The sequence below is a fragment of the Heterocephalus glaber genome, unplaced genomic scaffold, assembly GCF_053883595.1.
Source record: "Heterocephalus glaber isolate CG9 unplaced genomic scaffold, H.glaber_assembly_v1.0 deba00001579, whole genome shotgun sequence".
NCBI lineage: Eukaryota > Metazoa > Chordata > Mammalia > Rodentia > Bathyergidae > Heterocephalus > Heterocephalus glaber.
Genome location: NW_028258360.1, coordinates 9,503,553 through 9,527,814, shown reverse-complemented (window position 1 = coordinate 9,527,814; position 24,262 = coordinate 9,503,553). Strand labels below are relative to the sequence as shown.

Sequence of the window (24,262 nt, the reverse complement as noted above, 5' to 3'; positions counted from 1 at the left end):
GGAGGAAAAGCCCTTCTGTACTGATCCAGTAGAACTGGCTTCCTCCAGAGGCAGGGTGTGACACCGCCATCTAAGTAGATAGAGCATTGAGCATGTGTGTGTGTGTGTGTGTGTGTGTGTGTGTGTGTGTGTGTGTGTGTGTGTGTGTGTGTGGAAAGTGAGGGAAAGCCGCTTTCAAGTGGATTTAGGATCTGTCTTACAAAGTCAGTTTACTAAGACAAAGGATATGCAAAAGGCTTTAGGTCTTTAAAAGAAAAAACATTCACCTGCAGATTGGTGTCTGTGAATTATCTAGATGATTACTGAGATGAGAGGTTTACTAGGGTAATTACAAAGGCATCTCAGCAGCACCTGCTTTAGAGCCCAGCGCACCAAGCCTGACTCCGAGAGGCAGGTGTGGGGCAGTCTGGGTCCAGAGGTGCAGTCTGGGTCCAGAGGTGTGGCCCACAGAGACTGGGCCCTGCTCCACCACTGAGCTGCAGCACGGTCACGCTGGAGGAGGAGCCGAAGATTCTATATAATTCATTTTTAGAATACTTTCCCCGGCAGTACAAGCATGGAGTTGTTTTCATTCTCGGTGGCATAATGGTGACTTTGTGATATGTTCATGAGAATTGTGAAGTATGGAATGTGACTTTTATTTTAGGATTTGGAGGGAACCCCTTGAGGCATTTCACTCCTGACCTTTCCATGAAGCTTTGCGGTTGCCACTGCCAGCGAGTGGGCACCGAATGTGCATCTTTGTTGTGTCTGAAAGCTGGGCACTGGGCACCGTGGATATGATAAACATGTCACCAGTGGAGAACATCAGTGGCCTCCTGTCGGTTCATTGACCAAATTAAATCATGGCATTTCCATTCTTTTAAAGACTAACTTTAAAAAACACAGTGTTGCCGGGGATTTAGCTCAGTGGTTCCGGCACCTGCCTCGCAAGTGCAAGGTCCCGAGTTTGATCCCCGGTACAAAAAAACAAAACAAAACACAGTGTCCTCTATTCCTGTCAAATTTCAACACTTAGTAGTAGATTTAGAAATAAAAGTGAACTCCAGATTTGCCAAACAAAGTATTAATAAAAAAGAGAAGACAGGACGAGGTTGTCAGGGAGAATTTAGCAATGTGCAAGTGCTGGAGTTGGCAGAGGCCAAGCAGTACAGGGCGGAGCTCGCAGGGGACCCCAGCAGTGGTGGCTGGCAACAGAGAGCAGCCAGCTCTCCAGACGTCAGGCCTCGAGACAGGCCAGGCCCAAGGGGGAGAACCACAGCAAGTGTGCACGAAAGCTGGCGTGGGAGGGATGAGGGTGTGTGGGGTGACCCTGGGAGAAAGTGGGCAGCGGAATCAGGATTAAACACTTGAAGTCTTGGGGGTCAGGGAGGCTGCTGGGAGGAAGTCACATTTGACACTTCTGGGTGGCCAGTTTTGGTGCTAGGAGGTTTTCCCCTGCAAGAACAGGCACGCATGGTACGCATTTGGCATCTCCTGATTTCCTCCCAGACCTAGGGTGTGTGTGGTCCTCTGAACCCCAAGGAGGAAGACTCAGGTCACCCAGCCCAGGTTCAGGATAAAGAACTAAATGCAAAGCAGCATCACGTGCGGTGGGACACGCATGGTACACGAGGGGTTTCAAAGATGTCGCGATATTCCAGGCAGAATATTTTAGGAATCCAGAGAACGAGGCTGTGCTGGGCAGGGCTACTGAGGACCCCACTGAGGAGATGCAGAGTGTGGCAGGGAGCCAGGGCCACCTCGCCTTGTTGGGGTGACTGGTGGCTGTTGGCACGTGTGGCGTAGGAAGCAAGGATGTACAGGTGTGTCGAGGATAAGGCTCTGAGGAAGGGTTCACTGTAACAAGCAAAGACTGACCAGGAGAAAGCCAAAACACATACACAGCAAAGTGTTTGGCAACACCTAAAACACGAGTCTCTTAAGAACACCTGCGGCCTAATTTGAGGACGTCTATGGAATTGGAGTGACAAGGGAGCTGCACAGACACTACGCATGGACACAGTGGGCCATACAGCTTTGCCACCCTGCTGGACAAAGGAAGGTCTCTGACAGGGCAAGGTGTGACTTTGGCTCTGAGGAAAAGGGGTGGGATTCCTCTGGTGTGAAACGTAACACAGCCAATGGCGATGGGCAGATTTCGAAGGGACGGTCTTTCCATGGGTGGCAGTGCTGTCCCCTGCCTGGGAGGGAGATGCGGCCTGTACTGCCCCCAGAATGCAGAGTAAATGAAGGGGCGGAAATGGCGTGGAGAAATCAGTTATGGTGCCAGTCAGAAGCATATTCATTGGACATTTACCGTGGGCAGAAAGTGGGTGTCCTTCGGGGCGGGGGGACACCTTTAAAAAAAAGGCTTTGAGGTTAGCACATAGTACTTTGTAGATATGTGTTAGACCGATGGCAGGAAATAAGGAAGAGGAAGGAAGGAAGAGGTCATATGTAAATAACAATCCAGAGGGTGCTTTTATAAACTACTTCAGAAACTCTGTCTAGAACATTATGTAAAGAATTATGCTTTCAGAGTCTGGACAGATATTCAGATGTTTCCAGAACCAGGCTATAAGAATAAAGCACCAGTGCAAGAATAGGAAGGGAGGAGGGAATGAGGGAATGCAGAGCAAATCAGAATTTCAACTGGGCTCATGAAAATTCTGTGACTAAATCCTGGAAAAGGCTAAGTGGAAAATGGAATTGGAACGAAAGACGGAGGAATAGAAAAGTCCTGTAAGCGTAGGCACTGTCGATGCACTGTGTTCTCATGATGTAAATTTATCTTTCGTCACACCGCCACGTATATCCAGCCACCATGTCTGGAAGTGGCTCTGTTGAAACTCATTTTGTAAGATCTTCTGAATCCCTGGAAATATTTAAAATTTGCTAGCAGATGCATGTCTCTGTGAAGGGGGCAGGAAATGAGAAAAAAGTTCCATTTTCAAAGGCAAAAAAGGCAGGGGCACATATGAAAGAATGAAAAATTTTCCATCAAACACAGCAGTACTAGGATAGATTACTCAATAATTGTAAAAGGTGATATGGGAATTAAGGGACAAGGAAGCCAAATGGCTATTGAGAAATCTAAGGAAAATACAACTGGTAGGGGAGGGAGAGTGAACTTTCACTCATTCAGCAGGGTAGGCGAAGTCTGTCCCAGGGGCAGCTGGGAGGGCACGGAGGAATCTTCTAGAACTGGAGGGAGCTTCTGGTTCCAGAGGTCAGAGGGCACAGACAGGAGGTGCCTGGTGGGTCCCCAGCACACAGCCCAGAAGAGGATGGGGGCTGCTGGTTCCTGGCCACCATCATCCTGGGACTCTGTGACAGGGAGACGTTCAGGGCAGGTGAGTGATGACATCAGAGATTTCAGGGAAAGACTGATCAGAGGAAATAAAGAATGACATAGGACAGAAGAGTCTAGGTAGAAGCCAGTTCTCAGACTTCATGTTGGTGATGTGACACTTTACAGAAATGGCTAATCCAAAGGACTTGCGTTTCCATGGCCAGTCCAGGAAGATCAGTTTATACAAGCTTCAGAGATGCTTGGATGCCCTGGAATGTGGCTCCAGAGAACATTCCAGTAAATGTGTTGAGTTTATTGGGTGCTGGAATGTATCGAATGCAGGCTTAAGCTCCATTTGCACCCTGCATGTTGACTACCTGTCCCGGAATCCGCATGTCTGCTCGGGTCAGGCAGGTAGTTAATAGCAGCAGAGAGAACGGTGCCCAGCCGGGGGGCCCAGTGGAAGGCACTGTTTTTCTTTTTCATCTTTTTGCAATGCTGGGGATGGAAATCAGGACTGGGAGCATGCTAGGCAAGGGTTCTACCACAGAGCTATACCCCAGCCCATTTTAAAAAATCTAGAAAGGAATTAGAGGCCTAGAGTCTTAAGTGTAGAATATTTGTTCAAAAAATTCTAGAATATGATGCAGGCCAAAGCACATGTGTCAGCTGAATCCCACCCACGGGCCCCCCGGTCACAATTTCTGGTCCACATTGTAAGCATAGGTGGCTTCATGTTGCAGAGTTTGTGCCATGCTGTGTGGATTTCATCCATGTGTGCAGAATTGGAACTGGAACCCAGGGCAGGAGAATTGGGTCTTCGTGCTCCATGTCTGTCCTAATGTGTTGGTGTGGAATTCCCTGTGGGTGGTTAGATATTTTCAAGCATCATTTTGTAGACAATCAGAACATTTACATAGCTAATAGACTCTCTGGTAGTTGATAGTGAGAAATTAATTGCTGCCTGTATACTTGGGGTTATTTTGTACTTAACATTTTGAAGAAAAACAACCTATGTAAAAAACTGCTGTGGGTGGGGCAGGGCCTTGGCAGAGGGGAGGCATTTGGCAGCACAATGGGGATCAGCCTGAAAGGCCAGGACCTGGTCCTTGGGGACTAACAGGAGGCCCATCAACATCTGTGCTAATTTACTGGGCCAGGGTGCAGGAAAGAAAAGGACAAACTATGTGAGTCACCAATAAAACATCGTGCAGATGTTCTCCTTAGCTCCGACCCACTGTTTCACAATCTGGGGTCATGTATACACGGTGTTTTAAAAAATGAATTGTGTTTTAAGAACAATTTTAGATTCACAGCAAAATTGAGAAGAAGGCAGAGTCACTACCCTCTGGTTCTTTATCATATATTCTTTTGAAAATATTTGCTCTCCATCAGTAGTTGGTCTTTTTATTCCCTTGAGAGTCTCTTGTAAGGCAGAAAAATAAATTTTAATGAAGCTCAGCTTATTCTTTCTTTCATGGATTATGTCTTTGGTGTCATCACCAAAACCAAGGTTATCTAGATTTTCTCCTGTTAATCTGGCAAGAATTTTATATTTTTGTATTTACATTTTGGTCTATGACTCATTTTGAGTTAATTTTTGTGAATAGTATCAGGTGTGTATCTTAATTTACTTTCCTTACATGTTGTCCAGGTGTTCCAAAAGGCTATCATGGGTCCATTGTATCAATTCTTTGTCAAAGCTTAGTTTGCTATATTTATCTGAGCTTATTTCTGGGCTCTCTAGTCTATTTTATTGATATGTGCCTCAGTCATCCAATTTTATTAATCTCCTTCAACAATGTGTTGGTTTTTCTGATTCTTCTGCTTCTCTATATACTCTTTAGATTCAGTTTGTTGATATATACAAAATAATTTTCTGGGATTTTCATTGGGATTGCATTGAATCTAGCGATCAATTTGGGAAGAATTGACATCGTGACATCATTGAGTTTTCCTGTCCATGAACATGGGACACCTCTCCATTACTTCCTCTTTGAGTTCTTTTGTCAGAGTCTTGTGGTTCTCATCATACAGGTCTTGCTCATGTTTTGTAGATTTTTCCTATATATTTCATTTTTGGCAATGTTAATGTAAATAGCAGTGGGTTGGGTTTTCAGTGTCTGATTCCACTGTCCATTGTTGGGTTTTGTTTTTCTTTTTCATTGCTGGTTTATTGGAAAGTCATTGATTGTACATTAACCTTGTATCCTGCGACCTTCTATAACCCATTCTTAGTCCAGGAGTTTTACTGACAGTACCTTTTGGGTTTTCTACAAAGACATGTATGTTATCCACAGTGTGCTTTTAATAGCTCTGTTGTCAAAGTGAAAATATTTAAAGGATAAATTAGATAATGCAGTGCACCCCAAAATAAAGGGGTTCTATGTATACCTGAAAATGTTTTGGAGTTAAAATGATTAAAATTGTCTTGAATAATTTTTACCCATGTTCCATGTGTGCACATATCTACACATAGACCCATATGTGTGTTCTGGCCCTTCTGTCTCATTGAAGGGGAGCAGCAGATGGTTAAGGATATAAGGATGGCATAGTAAGAGCAAGCCATGCACGGTCCTCCATCGTTTTGAAAGTTTCACTTTGCCAGGAACTCCTTTGGGGAGCTTCTTGCATGTTTGTGTTTGTGGGAGAAGACATTCTGGTGAGAGGATCAGTGGTGAGCTGTGTAATAAAACCTGGGAATGGCAGGATTGGAACTGGCATCAATGGGGGAATAGTTGGTCTTGTTAGCTTTCAGCCATTTCGCCGGCTGGGTTCACATCTGGCTTTCCTTTCCAGTACGGGGTCCTCTTCTCTGGTGTATTTGTAGGAAATGGTGGGTGTTAGCAAGGATTTCTGAAACAGAACAAACATTTTGCCTTTGCTCTTGAGGACTGGCAACATTTCCAAGACTGCTGTCTGTGCTGCACCCTTTGTCACAGTGGTTTGCAGTGCTCAGTGCTGGGGATATCAGTTTCCTGGGCTGGGGAACAGGGAGTTCGAACCAGCAGATTCCTAAGAGTGCACCCACTTCTGTGATGCGCCGGTTTAATGAGCAAATACCACCGTTAGCAGGGCCGCCTCAGGTCACTCAGTTTTTTTTCCCAGTTTTCAATCTTCATTACTGTGTGTTTCAATAACCCCATTTCTAGACGTTTTCACTGCAAGTCGGTGTAGCAGTGGTGGTGGGGCCAGCATGGGGAGTGGCTGCTGTGGTCTGCTGTGCAGGTCCTGCTCCGTCACCTCAGCAGGCAGCCGGGGCTGTCCCCACATAACCCCGAGGACACGCAGGGCTGGGGATCAGTGATTTGCTGAGAGCCAGTGAGGAATGCTGCTGGATCCCAGTGCAGATTTGCCCTGCAGAAGGGTGCATACTTCCCTTTGGTCCTGCTGCCTCCTCAGTGAGCTGTGAGCGCCCCGGGGCAGAACATCTCATAACACCGGGTGGCGTGGCTTTCAGGAGGCAGTCACTGGGCACCCCGAGGCGAGCTTTCAAACCACTCACATTCTTCAGTGATTGGGATTTGAGCTGAGAGTATCAGAGAAGAAAAACAGACACCCCCATGATGCCCGGCTCCAGTGTGGTAATGAGCCGCTGATGTTGTCTCCCCATTAACTTCATGTTCGCTGAGAACAGGGCCTTCTCCTCTTTTTCCTGTTTATCCCAAGTGCTTAGCTCATTTCTTTACCCTTTGTAGTCCTTGACTAAATATTTGTTGAAAAAAATAAGCAAGGGCATCATTAATGCCATCGTAACAGTACATTTTTAAATAAAAAACATTTTTAAAATAAAAATTGAGTTGTGATTTGGCCAGGCCCCAAATCCTACTGGTTTTTCCATCTCCCCAAGCCATAACTGTGTAGGCTGATTGAGAAAGGAAGGGCCAGGACCCTTTGAGCTTGAAACGGCAGCCTAAAGGTTCCCTGGACGGGTTTCGGCCCTCTGTGACCAGCTCGTTCACTGCACGGGAAGAGGACCCCGTCTGAGCAGGGCTGGCAGCCGGGGTCTGGGCTGACCGCCATGTTGACTTGCAGACTCCGGATGTCCCTGGGCGCGTGCCACCCTCCTGGCAGCCCTAGCACCTGTTCTTTTAGAGCAAGAAAGAAGAAGGTTTATAGGCTTGTAGCCTCGCTTTACTCTCAGATGGATGGAGTGTCAGGCAGTTCAGCCCCGACCCAGTGCAGTTATTGACCACAGGATCGAGTTTATAAAGGGACGTTTGCTCCGTAGACTCCTTCTTTGAGAACACTGCCCTCAACACTTTACGACCTGGCTCTTAGACTTCGACCTTGAGTTAAAGGGGAGCTTGCAGCCACAGCATCCTTTGCCTGACAGTTCTGTTCTTAGACAACAGCAGTGTGGAGTGCCCTCATTGTGCACCGGACACTTCCGGGGCTGCAGGCCCCGAGCTCCTGGAGGGCTGAGTCCCCAGGTCCCTCAGGAAGTAACAGCCTTGGCTGATTTTCAGGATTGTGACTCACAAAAAGTACATGTAATGACCTAATTATCGGACACGAGGGATCAAGAATGTGTCTCTTGTAGATGCTTGTTGAGGTCATAAGTGAGGGAAGGGTTAGCTAAGACTGTTGGCCTAGAGCGCCACAGGGGCCCGGCCCAGAGCCCTTAATCTCTGCCACAGCTTCAGGTGGACGTTTGCTGAGTGACTATAAGATGCTCTGAAGATGCTTACTGTGCTGCTTACCATTTTGCCCTCTGCTTCCACCTCTTCCTGTCTCCCTCTGTAACCCAGACTGGCCTCTCAGACCCTCCTGCCTCAGCCTCCCAAGTGCTAGGGTGACAGGGGTGCACCACCATGCCCAGCTTATTTGCATTCTCCTCCCTGATCTCCCGTGCGAGTCTCACCGCTTGGGAAAAGTCCCCCGCCTTGCTGTTAGGGCGCTGGGCTGCAGGAGCCCTTGGGCCATGTGCCATGGTCTCCTACACCTCATCTTGTTTCCTGGCCATGCTCTCTTCAGTTTCGAGCACTGCCACCTCTCACTCATCACAGGCGCTGGATTCAGGGACCAGCCAGGCAGTGGTGGGACCGAAGGGCACAGAGGACAGACTCATTTCCTCAGCACCCCAAAGCCACCCGAGGAGCCCAAAGAGCAAGGCTTCCGGCCCGCCGGGCGTCTGTGACTTTATCTTTTACAAGACATGCCTTCCAGCCTCATGGAGCCTCCGGCCTCGCCCGCCCCAGACCTCCCTGCAGTCTTTTGCTCCCCCTCCGCAGGGCAGGGCGCCCAGGTGTGTCCAGGTGCTCTCGTGCCCCCTCCTGCCCGCCGTGGAGGGAGGCAGTCCAGGCAGGTGTCCCCGTGCCCAGGTGCACCGCCCTGCGTGCTGGGAACCGCTTGCAGCCAGCCCAGTGACAGTCTCCTGTGAGCTCAGGGCCTGCCCACGCCCTCCCGGGGCCAGGAGGTGCGCTCGGCGCTTCCTGGGCCTTTTTGACTTGTCTTTCTTTGGCCCTGGGTTTTGGGTGTTGATTGTGGTGGAGCCTAACCGGGAAGGCCGATGCATAGTCTACCTAGGATCTGTAATCAGGGCCTAGTCTGTGCTGTCTGCTTTGAACCAATTCCAGGACTACGACTTTGGGAACCACGGCAATCTGAAAGTCCAAGAAAGCTGCAGATTCGATCCTAAGTTTCCTTCTTCCCAAGTTGTCCCTGGTGGCTCTGAGTGAGCCCCGGCCCTCCACACACTCCTGCCAGGGCTCCAGGACATTGGAGGGAGCCAGGTGCCGCTGTGGCCAGCGTGGATGGCAGGGTGTCGCAGGGCCCGCTGGAGGACCTGAAATCCTCTGTCCAGCGCATTGTGTTATTTGTGCGCACTCAGTAGCCGCCGCCCTCACTGTGGGCTTCCTTTGTGGCTTATCCTTGTCTGCTCACAAGGCTGCCGCACATTCGGTCCCTGCTGCTGTCCCCACAGCCCGAAGCTGCCTGCCTGACAGCCGGCCTCCTGCCTTCCTTCCCAGCATCCCACTGCTTCTTTACCCTCAATCAAACAAGAACTTGAAAGTTAAGGACAAGTAGGTCTCTAGGAAAGATGCAGATTGAGAGACAAACTGGACTCTTCACATGGACACATCCATATTTACTTTTGGGCACAGTTGTGTTTTTTCCTTTCTGCCCATATTTTGATTAATTTTGCCGAACCATTGGAGAGTGAGCTGTAGAAGTCATCTGAGCACATCAGTGTCACACCAGAGATGCGGCATCTTTGTTAAATTCGGGAAGTCTAGGGTTGCAACAGTGCCACATTCAGCACACACTCCTCTCGGCCCTGTCAGCTCGCCGGGCCCTGTCCTGGACTGCAGCCTCTCCCCAGTCCTCGTCCGCCCCTCTGATGCCCCGGGACTCCTTGCTCTGGCTGGACCTGGCTGGGCCAGGTTTCTCATGCCCCTCTGGCCCAGGGCCACCTTTCTGTCACTGTGACCTGGGGCTGGTCACCTTCTTTGGCTTCTCGTGAGCTGTGATTCATGGTGGCTGTGGTGGCTCTGCCCCTTTCGGGTTGGGACGCGCGTCCAGCTCACAGTGCAGAGGAAGTGGACTCGACGGCTCCCGCCTTGCCGGGAGTGTGGAGCTAGCTGTGGGTGCTGCAGTGGGCTAGCTCATTCTAGGGCTTCCCGGCTGAAATAGCTGAGGCAGGGAATAGCTTTCAGCTCTTTATCACAGTGGCGATCTTTCGCTGTGGGCAGAATTTCCCTGGCGCAGGCTGGTGCATGACTTCATTCTTTAGACTCCGAACAAGGCTGCAGGCTCCAGCTGGGAAAGGGTGGGCACTGGTCTCCACGCGATGGCCATCGGGGTCTCTTGAGGTGACTCAGCTGGAAGCTCTCTGGTGCCCCAGGGCTGTCCCCAGGAATTCCAACGTGTTCTCTAGAGCCACTCCTCCGAGGGTGAGGGTGGCCCTGCCCAGAGGGGTGTAAAGTCCTTGGGAGTTGCTTGTGCCCTGTGGGCAGCTTGGAGCCTGAGCCTGCTGAGGGTAAAGTGCTTCAGGACGCATGTCACCCTGCTGCATCCATGCCTTGCCCTGTGTCCTCATCTGGTGTGCAGATGTGGGGACCTGCAAGGAAGCGAGAGTTCCCTTCCTGGACACCAGCTGTGTTGGGCTGCAGTCCGCTCTGGAAAATGGTGGTGGAGTGAGTCCTCTCTCACAGGGCCCTGGCTCCTGACAGCGACGCCCTCCTTGCTTCTGACTGTGGGTGGAGCTCTGTGCCACTGCTGCCCTGCACAGGGTCAAAGCATCCTCGGCTCCCAGGACCATGGCTCGGGTGGGAGGGGCCGGGCACCTGTGTGCAGCTCCGTCCAGGCTGCTGCTCGCCAGGTTCATCCTCTGCTTTGGCTGCTGGAGTCTCTGGACTGGGACTGAGCTCTGAGAGGGCAGTGTGAGGGTCCCAGGCGACAAGGTGGCCATCTGGGAGACCGTGCGCCAGAGCCAGGGCCGGGCCGGGTCAGCGTGCAAGTGTGCAGACACACACTGGGTCAGGAGGGGAGAGAAGTCTGTTCAAGGACAGTAGGTGACAGTGGAAAAGTGTAACAAGGACAACACAGAAGTCAAGAGGCCTGGCTGCTGGGCTCCCAGTTTTAGTTTCCCTTTAAAGCCTCCTAGCGTTCCGTGTAGACCTGGAGTTGACATGCTTTGGGTGTGATGTGCGTCTGTGGCGTTCACTGCTTTCACCCGCTCCTTTTCCCTCCTGCTTCTCTCTGTCCCGTCCTTCCTCTCCTGTCGCCCTCTCTCCCTCTTTCTGTCACCTTGGGACTTTCTGGGGATCTGAACTTGGACTCGGGCTGCAGGTGACCCCACTTTCTGTTGTTGGCTGAGGCCGGTGTGGCAGCTGGGTCTGCTCAGGTGACTGGTGGGGACTGAAGGACGGAGGGACAGAAGGAGGATTCTTCTTGGAATGGTGAATGCGCTCCCAGGGCTGGAGTGTTTGACCCTTGGCAGTTTAGCCTGTGCCAATAAGGGGCAAAGCCTGCAGGCCTTTGGCCTCAACATTTACCTCCCCAGGACTGGTGAAGCCCGGGCCCTTCGGGGCCTGCTGGAGAGTGGCCGGACACAAGTGGCCCTGCTTCCCTCGAGGACAGGCCTTGAGACACTGCTGCTGGGCCACTGTGACCGCTGGACTCTTAGGGACAAAGGTGTCCAGAGCTTCAACTTTTCATACAGTTTCTGCAGATGCGTTGGCTCTGAAAAAAAGTAGATAATCTATTATTGTGCACATTTTCATTAAATATGCCACAAACGGCGGGGACAAAATGTTCACACCCAGGACCTTCGGATTATGAGACTGACGAGCTGCCTGCCGCAGGAAGGACGCAGGTGGGGCTGCAGTTCAGTCTCACATTGGCTTCGGGCCCAGGCCCAGTGCTGACGACAGTGCCCTGTGCTGTTTTCTCCTCCGAGGAGCTTCCGTCCTGTTTCAGTATTAGATTTGCGGGTGGTGTCACCCCTGGAGGGCGCAGGTCACCCCGAATTCACTAGGTTTGCTCTGAGCAGCCGGGCCCCCCATGTATCTGTGTCTCTTTCCGAGCGTGCACGCTTCCCAGGAATGGCCCCTGAGCGAGTGGGTGCAGCAGCCAGAGCCACCTACTGGGCTGGTTGGGTTCCCTGGCCCAAGGCCGAGCCCCACAGGGCAGGTGGAAAACTGCAGCCGTGGGTCCAGCGCTGGAGCGCAGCCTTCTTAGTGCCGACCTGTGACTGGTGTGCAGCAGAGGGCATCGCTGGCCGGAACAGGAAGTGCAGCAGACCTCGGCCGGCTTCGGGGGGCAGCGGGGGGGGGGCAGCTGGGGGGTACCACGTCCACGCCGTCTCCCTCTCCTCGCTGTGCGCTGCAGGTGGGCGGGGCGTGCGTCTTCGCCAGCTTCCGCCTCCAGGGCAGTGTGGAGTCCGGTGCGGGCACCGTGCGCAAGCTTACCCGCCTTCCAAGGCTGAGGCGAGGGCAGCGCCCTGTGGGCAGCGCGAGGGATGGAACTCGGCTGCCCACACCCTGCAGCCCACTGCTCCCAGCCAGTGCGGCCGAGCGGCAGACTCAGTTTCCCCAGCTGTATGACCAGCACTCACTCCGACATCGTAGTGGGGGACGGGGAATCTGCCTCTGCTGGAGGGCTCCCTTCCTCCTCCTCCTCCAGCATGCCCTCAAGAACCCAGGTGGTGCACGCCTGTAATCCCAGCACTCGGAGGCTGAGGCAGGAAGATTGCCATGAGTTTGAGACCAGCCTGCGCAGGGCTGGTCTCTGGTAGCAGCCACGGACCTGTCCTTGTGCGGCTCCGGCCTCTGCCGAGGGCCCAGAGGTTCTGCTGGGGAAGTACCCAGTTCCTGCTACGTGACAGACATGGCCAGACCCGGGCACTACCACAGGAAGGACACGTGTGTGGCTGGGGACAATGGCTGGCTGGGGGCCAGACGCTTCTGCCCGGATCCCCTCCACCATCCTGGTGTGGGGAATCCCAGGAGCCTCCTGGGAAGTGGCCTGGGCCCACCCCCTGCACCCCACTGGATACAGGGCCCGGGCCCTGGGGTCTCCTTGGTGCCTGAGGCTCCCTGAGGCTCAGCTCGTTTCCATGGGCCACTTTCCCCAGGACAGCGGGACCCAAGCTTTCTGAGACTACACCGAGCAGCTGCTGGATCTGCTGCCGTTCTCCTTCGTGAGCCCTTGAGGAAATGGAGGACCCTTGGTTTACTGGCCAGAGGCCCAAGAGAAGGGCTGGGGTGATCTGTCCCCAGGGTAGGGGACTCAGCATGCAGAAGCAGGTTTGGGAGGTAGCAAGCAGGCCTTGAGGGGCTGGGAGCAAACCGGGTCCCTCTGGCCCTGAACCAGGAAGTTGGGCGACCTGGGGCTCCTGAGCCAGCACAGGAGCGGGGGCAGGTCGCCTGTCATCTGCAGCTGTCACTGTTGCTGGGGACCCAGAGGCCCTCAGGCGCTCCTGGAGTTTGTGGCAGTATTTCGGGGTAAGCTATACATTCCATGAAATGCACCATGTTAAATCATTTTGAGAGCAGGGCTCACTGGCTGTCACACTTTCGCAGTGTGTACAGCGCCCCCACTGGTCCCTGAACCCTCTCCTCTGGGAGTCTGCCCTTCGGCGTGGGTGGGGCAGGCGTGGCGGGGGTGACACAGGTGGATGGTGGGCGCTGGACAGGTCCGCTGTGGGGATTTGTGGTCAGTTGCCCATGACACGTGCCTGGGGTGGCTGATGCCCCTGTGCACCCCACACAGAACTCGAGAGCTGCAGGGACCCCGCCATCGAGCCAGAGTACCCTGGGCCCAGCAGGCAAGGTGGCCCCTAGCCCACAGCCTTCCTTGCCTTTGTGGATCTTAGATGGATAGAATTAAGCCAGAGCAACTCATTTTGATTAAGTGACCTTTTATCACGTTCTAAACACATTCTTGTGGGGTTTATTTTTCATAACAAAGATCAAACCTAGGGGTGTTCTAACACTGAGCTACGCCCCTAGCCCTATTTTTTTTAAAGGCAGGGTCTTGCTATGGAGTTCAGCCTGGCTTTGAACTCACTATGTTGCCCAGGATGGCCTCCCAACTTGCAGCCACCCTCCTGCCTCAGCCTCCCGAGTGCAAGGATTATAAGTGTGCACCACCATGCTAGGCACTATTATTTTATTTTGAGTCAAGGTCTCTTAAAGTTGCCAGAGTTGGTGTCAAATGTGTGATCGTCCTGCCTCAGCTTCCTGAATAGCTTGGGATTATAGGTGTGTTCCACCATGCCAGGCTCTAAACACATTCTTAACAAAGATTTTTAGTTTTAGTTTTTATGAACCAAAAAATAGAACAGCTGTGTACAGGTTTCCGGAGGGGTAGCTGAGTGTGGTGAGCTTTCTCCGCTAAAACTCCAGCACGACTGAAGGGTTGAACGTGTGTGTAGGCTGGGAACCACAGTGTAGCAGTCTTCTCTGTGGGATAAGGGTACCACAACTCTATTTAAACTAAAAGGCAAATCAAAGCAAGGCCAGAACAGTGAATATTTTTATTCCCTTATGTATTAATTCATCATGAACATCAGTAATTTCAGACTCTATTTTTAATAAAAGGAAGACATATAGCCAGAGTAAATAGCCTGAAATGATTCTTAAAATTCCAAGTATAGATTATTATCTGGAATTTGGGGTTTTTTGAGAGCTGTCCAGTTCACTTTGGTGCATATGATTCTTATTTGTTTAAACTTAGCAGTAAGTGTCAGAAAATAATCTAGAATTTTCTAGATGTTAACGTGCTTCTTACAAGTGCTTAGTCAGAGAAAGTGTACTTTTATTTCCACAGATCTCTGAAATCTGCCTTGCACTGTCTGTGCACTGGGGAGTGTGGAAATAAGTGTCAGTGAGTGCAAATGAGAGCATAAAGACACCGGGGGGCTTGGGTAGCATTAGTTATCTTTTCCCAAGTAAACTCCTGGTACACTAAAATGGAAGTCAAAGTAATGACCAAAAAGCTATTTTATTTTGTGTGTATTTCCATAGTAAATTATGACTGGCTCAACCCTGCTAAGTGTTTTTCTTGACTTCTCTTGGAAAAGCCTCGAAAGTTCTCTGAGGTTGCACTGTGTCTGTCAGTGTCTCAGCGCTGGCCGGACTTCAGGTGGCTTCTGTGGTGGAGGAGGACTCCGTCTAGAGGTCGGGGCGACTGTGGTCTGAGATGCAGTGTCCACACCCCAGGATGTGAGCCCACCACAGCCTTGCGGGAGCCCACAGATGCCTCTGTGTGGGTGGCCACGGCGTGGATGCCAGCGGAGTCCTGGGGAAACCACGGCTCTGGCCCGCAGCCCCTCCCTCTCTCCTGTGGTTGACCTCGAGCTTCTCCGTGGACCACAAATGCAGCTGTGCTGGACGTGGGTCTCTGAAAAGTGCCATTTAGGGTTTGCAGAGCCACATTTGGGTCCACCGCACTACTCATGAAGGGCTGGCTCTGCCCCGCCCACACTTGCCGGTGTCCTGGGATGGTGTCACATGGCTGGCATCCACGTGGGTCTCCAGCCACTTGTCCCGTGTGGAAGTGGTGGGCCACGCCCTCTGCAGGTGCCCTTATTCTGCAGCGTGTATCACATGCACTTTCTGTTCACATTGTGTGAGTTTTCAAATGTGGTTTTAAAGATACAAATCAGATACTGTTATCCTGGGAGGATGTTCATTCCAGGCTGATCCCTCTGGGGCTGGAAGCTGCACCACAACATTTTAGACTCTGTCGTGCAGAAAGAGCGGAAACCCTTCCATTTTTTTTTTGTAAATTGGCTTTACGAGGGAGTCTGGTATTTGACCTTGAGTAAAGTTCTGGAAATTGCACTTCAGCTTCATCCTGGCTGTCTGGGATTAGTCTAAACATACACATTTTTTTCTAAAATACATCCCATGTTGGGCAGAAAGGGGAACAGCTCTGATGCTGTCGTCAAAGGATGCTTTACATCTCTCTGGGCACTGGAAGAAACAGGAAGTGAACCAGCAGCACACAGGGTGAGGCGCGATGCCAGGTGCGATTTGCTCCCCCGGGAGGAGCAGCCCTTCAGCTGTGTCCTGGAGGTGCTGCACGGCGCCCCCGCCCTGGAGCAGCAGGGTGCTGTGTCCAGTGCAGGGCTTGCCAGTGTCACCAAGGACTCCGGTGCCACCTCCTCTGGGCTCTGCCGGCTTCCTCTCTCCTCTCTGCTCTCTCATCCCCTTCTTTGGTTCACACTGCTCTTTCCTGCTGGAACGTCCCCTCTGCTGTCACAGGTTCTGACATCCCCGCCATGAGAGCCAGGTTTCCAGCAACCCGCGCTCAGCAGGGAGCCAGGGCCAGCCAGGCCTGCAGGGGCTGCTGCGAGCAGGCCTCATCCTTGGAGGGAAGGACCCAGGCCAGACCCGCAGTCCATGTGCTGGGCACAGTGCACGCCCCCCGCACTGCCCTTGTGGAGATTTCATGGTGAGGCGGGTGACAGGGTTGGCTGAATGAAGTTTTGAGGAAGTCCCCTGGGCCTACGCTAGTTCTTGCCCAAGAATTTACATTTTTTTCTTGCATCAATGAGTGTAATCACGAGCTAAATAAGGCTTAATAGATAATAAGAATTTGACATGGACAGTTTGGCAAAGAGAATAGGATTCATCACATGAACCCTAATTGACAGTGGATTCACCACTATGAAAATGAAAATCTGCTATCTGCTGTCCAGAAAGAAGCTATTTTGCCAGCCTTGTGTTTTGACCTTTCCCTGCCCTTCTTCCTCGGGGGCGGGTGGGGAGCAGACATGACTTTGGCGATGATTTTCAGTATTTAATGGTCTCCGGCAAGACAGTGGCCAGCCTGGGACCATGGGCTTCGAGAAACTCTGCTTTGGAGCCGCGTGTCCATCATTCCTGAAATAGTTCCCTGGTCACGTAGGCCGTCCACATTTCCTTTTTCAGAGTGACCAGCGCTGCGGCTCCCTGCGGCTCGGCTGGTGGGACGCAGGAGGCCACAGGAATGAACAGGCTCTGCCTCTTGGTGCCCAGTGTGAAGCGGGGCTGCCTGCCTGGTGTGGCCTGCCTGTCACTTCCTAGAGCAAGAAGCCTGCAGAGCGGGAAGGCTGTGCCTGAGTGGACACTGCCCTGGGCCCTGCGCCCCGCACAGCCGCCGGGCCCATGTGGTATTAGGCAGCTGTGGGCTTGGAATGTTTCATTTAGTGTAGGAATGCGCAGGGCGTGTTCTGGGTCACAGGAGGGAAGGCCGGGGCTGGTTGAGTGTTCCTCGGATCCCACGTTTCCACCCAATCAGGAGTCATCCTGGAGACTCGAGGCAGACAGGATGGTGGGTGGGCTCGAGGAGGGGATGGGCCTGGGCCGCTTCCCCTGTGTGGGGGGCTGGGGTCCTCTGCAGACAGTGAGTGGTGGCACTTGAGTGTCATGGCTGCTGGGACAGTGGAGCAAGAGGTGGGGCGGGGGGAGCGTGGGAATGTGGGGGCCATGCCAGGGAGGGGGGAATAAGCAGAGGTGGCCGAGGGGCTGCCCCCAAGTGGCCCAACTCCTCAATGGACCGCTAGGCAGGGCACCCAGGGGACGTCCTGGCTCAGGGAGCCCGGCCCCCACCTCTGTCAAGTTCCCCACCTTCGCCTCTCCAGAGCACCCCGGAGTAGGAGGAAACGGGCAGATTCCCCTTTCTAAGCCTGGCTGGGTAGCACTTGCTCTTCTCGGAAGGAAGGCTGGAAACCTATGTGTGTGGCTCTCTTGATCAGTCTCTGAGTGGTGGAGTAGGATGATTCTGTGGGTGCAGCCAGGGAGAACAGAACGGGGCACCTGGAGCTGGGGCCCATGGGGCACAGTCTAAGTCTGCCCTTTGCCTAGGACCGCCCCTGCCCCGGGACTTTGGGAGAGGCTCAGCCGGGCGGGACACTGGGGACCTGCTGAGCCCACTTCGGTGACTCACTGTCACGGGAGCCTGGCCCGAGGTCATGCATTTCCACCCATGGCTCCCCACGGACACACACGGAGCCCACCGGCTGTCCAGCCGACCGTCGCGTGACAAGCAGTTCTCACCACATCTGTCTGCAGCTGGACGGGGACCAGTGACGCGGGGTAAAAAACTGGGCCTCCTTTCTTGTCCCTGAGAGGGGACACTTGATGTCCACCCCCATCAGTGGGAAAAGGCAAGAAGAGCAATGAAAATGAGCCAACAAAATTGTGGGATGGAAAAGCGAGCCCAGAACCACAGTCACGTGTTGAGCGAAGAAGCCAGGCGGACACCCTCACTTCCTCTGTGTGGGGTGTCGGTGGGAGCCCCGCAGCCCTGCAGAGCCCGACTCCAGTGGGAAACAGAAGACAGCGCGAATTTCACATGTAGCAGGCCGAGGCCCACTGCAGGAGAGAGACGCTGTGCGTTAGAAATGCAGTCTTTTCTCCAATTTTTCATGATAATTTTTTTGCCAAGAATGTATCAACACACGTAGTTGTTTTCAAATTGAAGTAGAAATATTCCATAAGCCTGAAAAGTAGTCAGGATTGTTCTCTCTGTCTTCCATTGTTGAGTGGAACAGAAATAATATTTAACTGGATTCTACTGGTAGAGAATTATTTTCTCATCTTTGGACTGCACTGATCTTGATTGATCAAAACAAAGTGATGCTGATGAAACAGTAACAATAAAAATGCAGATGGAAAGGCAGGGACTGTGAGCTCCTTGAAACTAAGGGAGAAGAGATTTCCTCACCCTTGAATCTACCAGATATATTTGTAAAAGTTCAAAGATGCTGTGCAAATGTAAGCTTTCATGAAATTATTTGTATTGCGTCATTTGGCCTGTATTGTGCTCTCTGCTGTTTTCATTATTTCTTAGATCCATGGATGGTTTTTTGGGGGGGTAAATTTTACAGAAGCTTCTGGTTTCCCTTTGGGGAACGCTTCGGGTTCTTCCGCCCGGCGGCGCTGCCAGCAGTGCGGAGACCACGCTGGTCACACAGCCTGCTCTCCGCACACTGTTGATTCTGCCTAGCAGCCCCGACACACATTCCTTCTCCCCACAGCTTTCTCTAGCTGCCTAGGCATTCGAAAGACCCTTGAGGAAGTGCTGGGGCTGGAGGGCCATCAGGCCAGCGTATCCCCGAGACTGTTTTGACACTGTGCACAGCGTAGGGAATGTGCAGAGGAATTTGAAAGATAAGCTGTTTCCACTTGGCAGGGCTCTGCATGTCCCTATTTGGTGGGGTGTGAGGCGCACGGGTGTCGGGAGAGGCCCATCTTCCACGGGCTGCAGGGGACGCCCTGGCGGATGGAGGACTCCGCCCTGTCCCCTCGGCCTGGACTTGCTGGGGCACAGTGGTGCCCGGGGCGGCTGGTAAAGGGCCTCGCTGACACAGTAGCCGGCTTTCTGGTCCTGCGGACCCACTGTGGAGGAGAGAGGGCTTCCTGAGCTCCTCAGGCCACAGCTGCCGGGAAATGGGTTCATTCCATGTCAAGCCATTGACCGGGCCCTCCCCTTCCTGCTCTGGCCTGAGGCCCGGGTATTGTAAAGTGCCGTTGCGTTTTTAGAACTTCACTCACTTTATAACATGAAGGCAGATGGTTCTGCTCTCTGGAAGTCTTAACAGGAGCAGAAAGCATGCTTCAGTAATAGTTAGTGGTAGTGTAAGCTTTTCCAGAAAGGTCTGGAGAGACTGGGGGGACAAGAGGCCTGGTGCGGCATTGCTCTGTGCAGCCTCTGCATTCCTTCATGTTGTCCTTCGGCTTTTGCTTAGGGTTGGTCTCTGCCAGTGAAGGTGTGCGTGTGTGCGAGTCTGACAGTGCCCGGGGAAGCAATCGCTTTTCCTTTTCCTAATCCAGTCCGCCTTCCATTTGGGGGCGACTCTTCACAGCCCCTCCCTCGGGAGAATTTCAGGCTGTGTGCTCTTTACTGGAAGAAGCACACAGACTTTGAGCTTGGCCTTGCTGTCCCAGATGCTGCTTCTGTCGAGAGCCTCCTGAGATTTCTCTCCTGTCCTGTCGGGGGGGGGGGGTCCCCCTAACCCTTAGCCATGATGGCCGGCTTCTGTGAGTGACACCAGGAGCCACTGCTTGCCCGTCCTCCGAGGTCTGGTGGCTGCATTCCTTGGCCTCCAAGAGGGCTTCCGGCCTGCTGTCTTCTGCCCAGCCTGGCCACTGGGGTTAAGTGCCTCTCGTGGGAAGAAAGCATGGGACAGAGCTAATCTGCCTGACCCTGGATGCCATGAGGGGAGGGACAGTGAAGGAGAGGAGGCAGTGCTTCCCGGCATGCACCAGCTGGGGTGGGAGCCCGGGAGGGGAGGAGGCACAGCCCGAACTCTGCACCTCACAACTTTGCCCCCACAAACTGCACTTCTTCAGGCTTTGCTGATTTTGCCCAGGGGCCAAATGTAAAATGTAGCTGCTCAGGATATCGCGAGATTTGTGACAACACAAACTGCCAGGCCGGGTCTCCCTGGGCTCTGTGGGGCTCAGAGGGGCCGTGCGCCGTCCACCAGCGCAGGTACAGCAGACAGCAGACTGTGCCGCGGGGGCTTTTGTTCAGCCAGCTGTCTCAGTTAGCCCTGGCTAAAGAGCAGTGTCCTGGTCAGCAGTGCGCCCCCAAAGTCGTACCCTAAATGTCAGGTGAGACTGCTGTGAAGTGGAAGCTGCAGAGGACAGAACAGTGACACTTCGAAATAGGTTTCGCTCAGCCAACCAAGTCTGCATCTTCAGGATTTTGCTCGTTATTCTAAAAATTAGCGGTTGTTCTTAGTAAAACCATTTGTATAAGATGCTAGGCCACCCAGAATGTGACACAAAAAAGTACGGTCTTAAAAGCATCTTTTTTCCTCTGAAAAGCTGATCATAATTTAGAAAATTTATTAGAATTATCAAATCTTTGAAATTGCCTCCTAGGGCCACAATTGGTAATAAAATTTCTTACATGAATAAAGAAGATAAAAATGTCCTCTGTGAATAAAGCTATAAATATCTCCGGTCTAGGGTTAAAAACATTTTTGTGTGATAGGCAGTGCAGGCTGGTGGAAGGAGGCCAGCAGCTTCCTCCTGGCCTTTATTTCCCAGCTCAGATTTTCCAGTTTCTTTTATTATTATTATTACCATTTTGTGGTACTGTGGATTGAACCCAGGGCCTTCACATTAAGCTACATTCCTAGCCTTTTAAACCATTTTAAAATTCTGAGACAGGGTCTTACTAAATCGCTAAGTTGCCCAGGCTGGGTGCAAACTTGAGCTCCTCCTGCTGCAGCCTCTCAGAGTGCTGGGATCACAGGTGTGCGCCGCCACACCTGGCTTTTCCTGGGTTTCTTGAGACCTGCAGAGTTGTCCAGGGCAGACTGCCCGAGTGCCACCCACTCATGCTAGTGTTTCTGTCACAGAAGCCCCAGCAAAACCCTGACTTGGCATCTGCCATTAGGACCGGGGCCTCCGCTGGGTGCCTGGATCCATGGCGCTCACTGACAGCGTGTGGGGACAGTCCAGGAAATTCATGTCAGGACTTCCTTGAAGCCGAATCCTGATGAGCTTCTGAGGTTTTATCGGGGTTTTGGGAGGGAGAGAAACCCCTGCATCCCCATGCTGCATCTCAGCCTCCTTTCTCAACTGTCTGCTGGTCTGAAGCCGCAGAGCGAGTGGTGGTGACTCAGGGTAGAAAGCCGTTCTGCCGCCCTGGGTGTGAGGGGTCTGCCAGGGAGCGGGGCTGCGGGGGCCGAGCTCAGCCCAGGCGGCTTCCAGCTCAGGTATGGGGTCGGTCGGGGTAAGGGGTCACAGGAGGAGACGTCGTGGGGTCTCGGGTGCAGAGCAGCCAATGCCATGACACAGTCCTCCTCCTACCCTGCCTGGCACATTTCCCCCATGCCGGCGCCCTGTCCTCTGAGCCAAGCACGCGAGAGCTGTGATCTATGGCTGTCCCTTTTCAGTGGGCGCCAGCGGCACTTCCACCACCAGGAAGCAGTGATTGGGTGACACCACTCTTCGGGGATGCTAAGCTGCTGCGCATTAGTGGTATCCGAGGCGGATGGAGCTTGTGCCCGACGGGCGTCGTCTCTCACAGGAGCAGTCTTTCCGTCTCAGTGTGGCCTTCACGCACACACAGTCCAGCTGAAATTCTGCTCAGGCAGGCTCAGGGCTAGGCTCCGGCTTCATCAGGGAGACCGGGAAGATGCATGAGTCCCACAGCCAGCAAGTCACAGGGACCTGGGTGACCAAAGGGGCAGCTGAGTGGGGCGCGTCTGGTGCCGTGCCTGTGCATTTTGGATGTGCTCTTTGCAGCACTGGGTCATCTGTTTGGATGACCTGAGTGGTCACCAGCACCTTGTGGGACCCACGCTGTGCCTATGGAGTGGCTTGCGATGTCTGGAGATTACAGGCTGGGAGGCCGTATGCAGTTGCCTAAATGGTGAGTCAGAGAAAGGAACAAACCCCCGATCTCGGCAGCTTGTTTGGACCCTTGTCAACTGTCCCCATTTCCAAAATGTAAAAACAAGAATAGCTCCCTGTCTCTGAGGCACTCGTACAGATGTAACCTCTGGAATAAGCATCTCCAGATGTGATGGATGCAGAACATCTCCGTGGGGAGGGAGCTTGGGCTTGCGCATGCTGTTAAAAATATAGATTGCACATGAGCACCATACTATTAATAGCGTGATTTTATGGCCAAGAAACTATTGTTGCCCGAGGCAGAATATAGGTGGAACCTTCATTTCAGTCATAAAGTAGTGCTGCCAATAAAGCTTATTCACCAAATTGTTCCTGTCGTGCCGCCTGGGACATTCTTGCCAGCACCTCTGGACTGTGATGGTTTAAAACTTGGATTTTTGTAAGGAATTGGGATGTGTGTGTGGGTAACGTCCCTTGTTTGTGTTCTGATGCATTGGCTGCGTTAGCTCTGGGAGCGGAGTCAGGTCCTGTTTCAACCTCGCCCAGCACATAGTGCTAAGCATCCCAATTCCTTCTGCATTCCTGGGTCAAAGGATGCCAGGCCCATCTGCAAAGGCTGCTGAGCTTGTTAGAGAGATGGTTGAGGCTGCTTGGGGCACCTGGGGAAGGGGCGTTTGAGCACACGGCACCTGTGTTCTCCAGCAGTTACCACGTCTCGCATTTTTAACATCAAGTTTTAGGATAGAAATGAACCGCAAGAACAGTTCGTTGAGTGTTCTTTAAATGAACAGTTGAGCTTTCACTGGATTCAAAAATCAGATCTGTAAGGTTTGGGCTTAAGGTCGCTTGCTCACTTACTCTCTCTGCACGATGCATTTCTCGTGTCTGGACGTCCCTGGCAGCCTGAGGGCCAGGCAGAGTCCCCTCCGAGTCCTGCGGCCTGGGGTCTCAGAGTCCTAAATCAGAACCATGACGTGTTCATGGTTTGGGAACACTGGTGAAGAGTCCCCGGCAGGCCCACTTCCCGGGGAACCCGACGGCCACCGTGGAGGTGATGGCCTTCGAGTTGTGAGTCGTTCTGCTCCAGGATGGCTGGTCTGCGTTTTTAGCAAGAGAGATGCACACCCCACAGCCCAACAGTGGGACCTCGAGGTCCCAATCCTGGTGACAGGCAGCACCTGCCTCGTCTGGCCTGGAGGAGACGGCCCGACCCTAAGGCCACGCGCCCCAGTATTGACACGACTTGGAGGTGTCCCCTGCTTACCTCTGTCTTCTTTCCTTCCAGGGTGGGTGTGATGGTGCTGGTGGTTGTGGAAAATGTGACTGCCACGGAGTGAAAGGACAAAAGGTAAGCGATCAGCCCCTCAGGACCGGCTGCTCCCCGGCCTCGCCTTTGCCCTGGAGACCTGGGGAAAGTGGCCCAGGACAGCGACCCGGTATCGAGAGCTTGGCAAAGCCTCAGGGCCACACCAGTGATTCCCCAGCGCAGGGCAAAAAGCGCAGCCAGGCCCGCCTGAATTCAGGGTCCAGGGTTACAGTGACTGCTCCCTGGGGGTGGATTATTTGCTCTTTTTGACTCTAGAGTAACAATCTAGGAAAATCTTTTGATTCAGTCATTCTGGGATTGATAGACAGGAACTAAATTTGACTTTTTTTTTGTACCGGGGATTGAACTCAGGTCCTAGCGCTTGTGCAGCAGGCAGCGAAACCACTGGGCTAAATCCCCGGCCCTAAATTTGACATTTTAAAATTTTTTTTTAGTACTGGGGATCAAACTCAGGACCTTGTGCTTGCAAGGCAGGCAGCGGAACCACTGAGCTAAATCCCCAGCCCCTTTTTGGCATTTTTTAAATAAAAAGTTTCTGTTAAATGTGAAGGCTTTTTATTCAAATTAGTATTTTAAAACAACTTTTCATTAATCACATACTCGCTAGATTTACTTATAAAAATGGTATTTGTTGCTTCCCAAATGTAAAATCGTAGATATTTGCTTCTAAGCAGGCTCCCTCCTTCTCCTTTTGGAAACACGATATAGATAAAGACCATTTTCTTGGAAGGCAGGTTGGGTCTCTGTATTTCAGGTGGCTGGAGAGAGGCGCTTCTGCTCATGGGACCAAGCAGGGACCCAGAGCTTCCTGGGTTACTGTGGAAACCCGGGGTGGCCGCAGGATGGAGCTGC

The 24,262-nt window shown here is 52.5% G+C and overlaps 1 protein-coding gene across 3 annotated transcripts in view; it reads left to right on the top strand.

Moving 5' to 3' along the window:
* Positions 1–24,262, top strand: part of Col4a1 (collagen type IV alpha 1 chain) — a 101,756-nt gene that overhangs the window by 18,796 nt on the left and 58,698 nt on the right. For all 3 annotated transcript variants that reach the window (XM_004858556.4, XM_021239361.2, XM_021239362.2), the window contains exon 2: positions 23,369–23,431. In XM_004858556.4, coding sequence (XP_004858613.1) covers positions 23,369–23,431 — 63 coding nt within the window. The remainder of the gene's footprint in view (positions 1–23,368; positions 23,432–24,262) is intronic.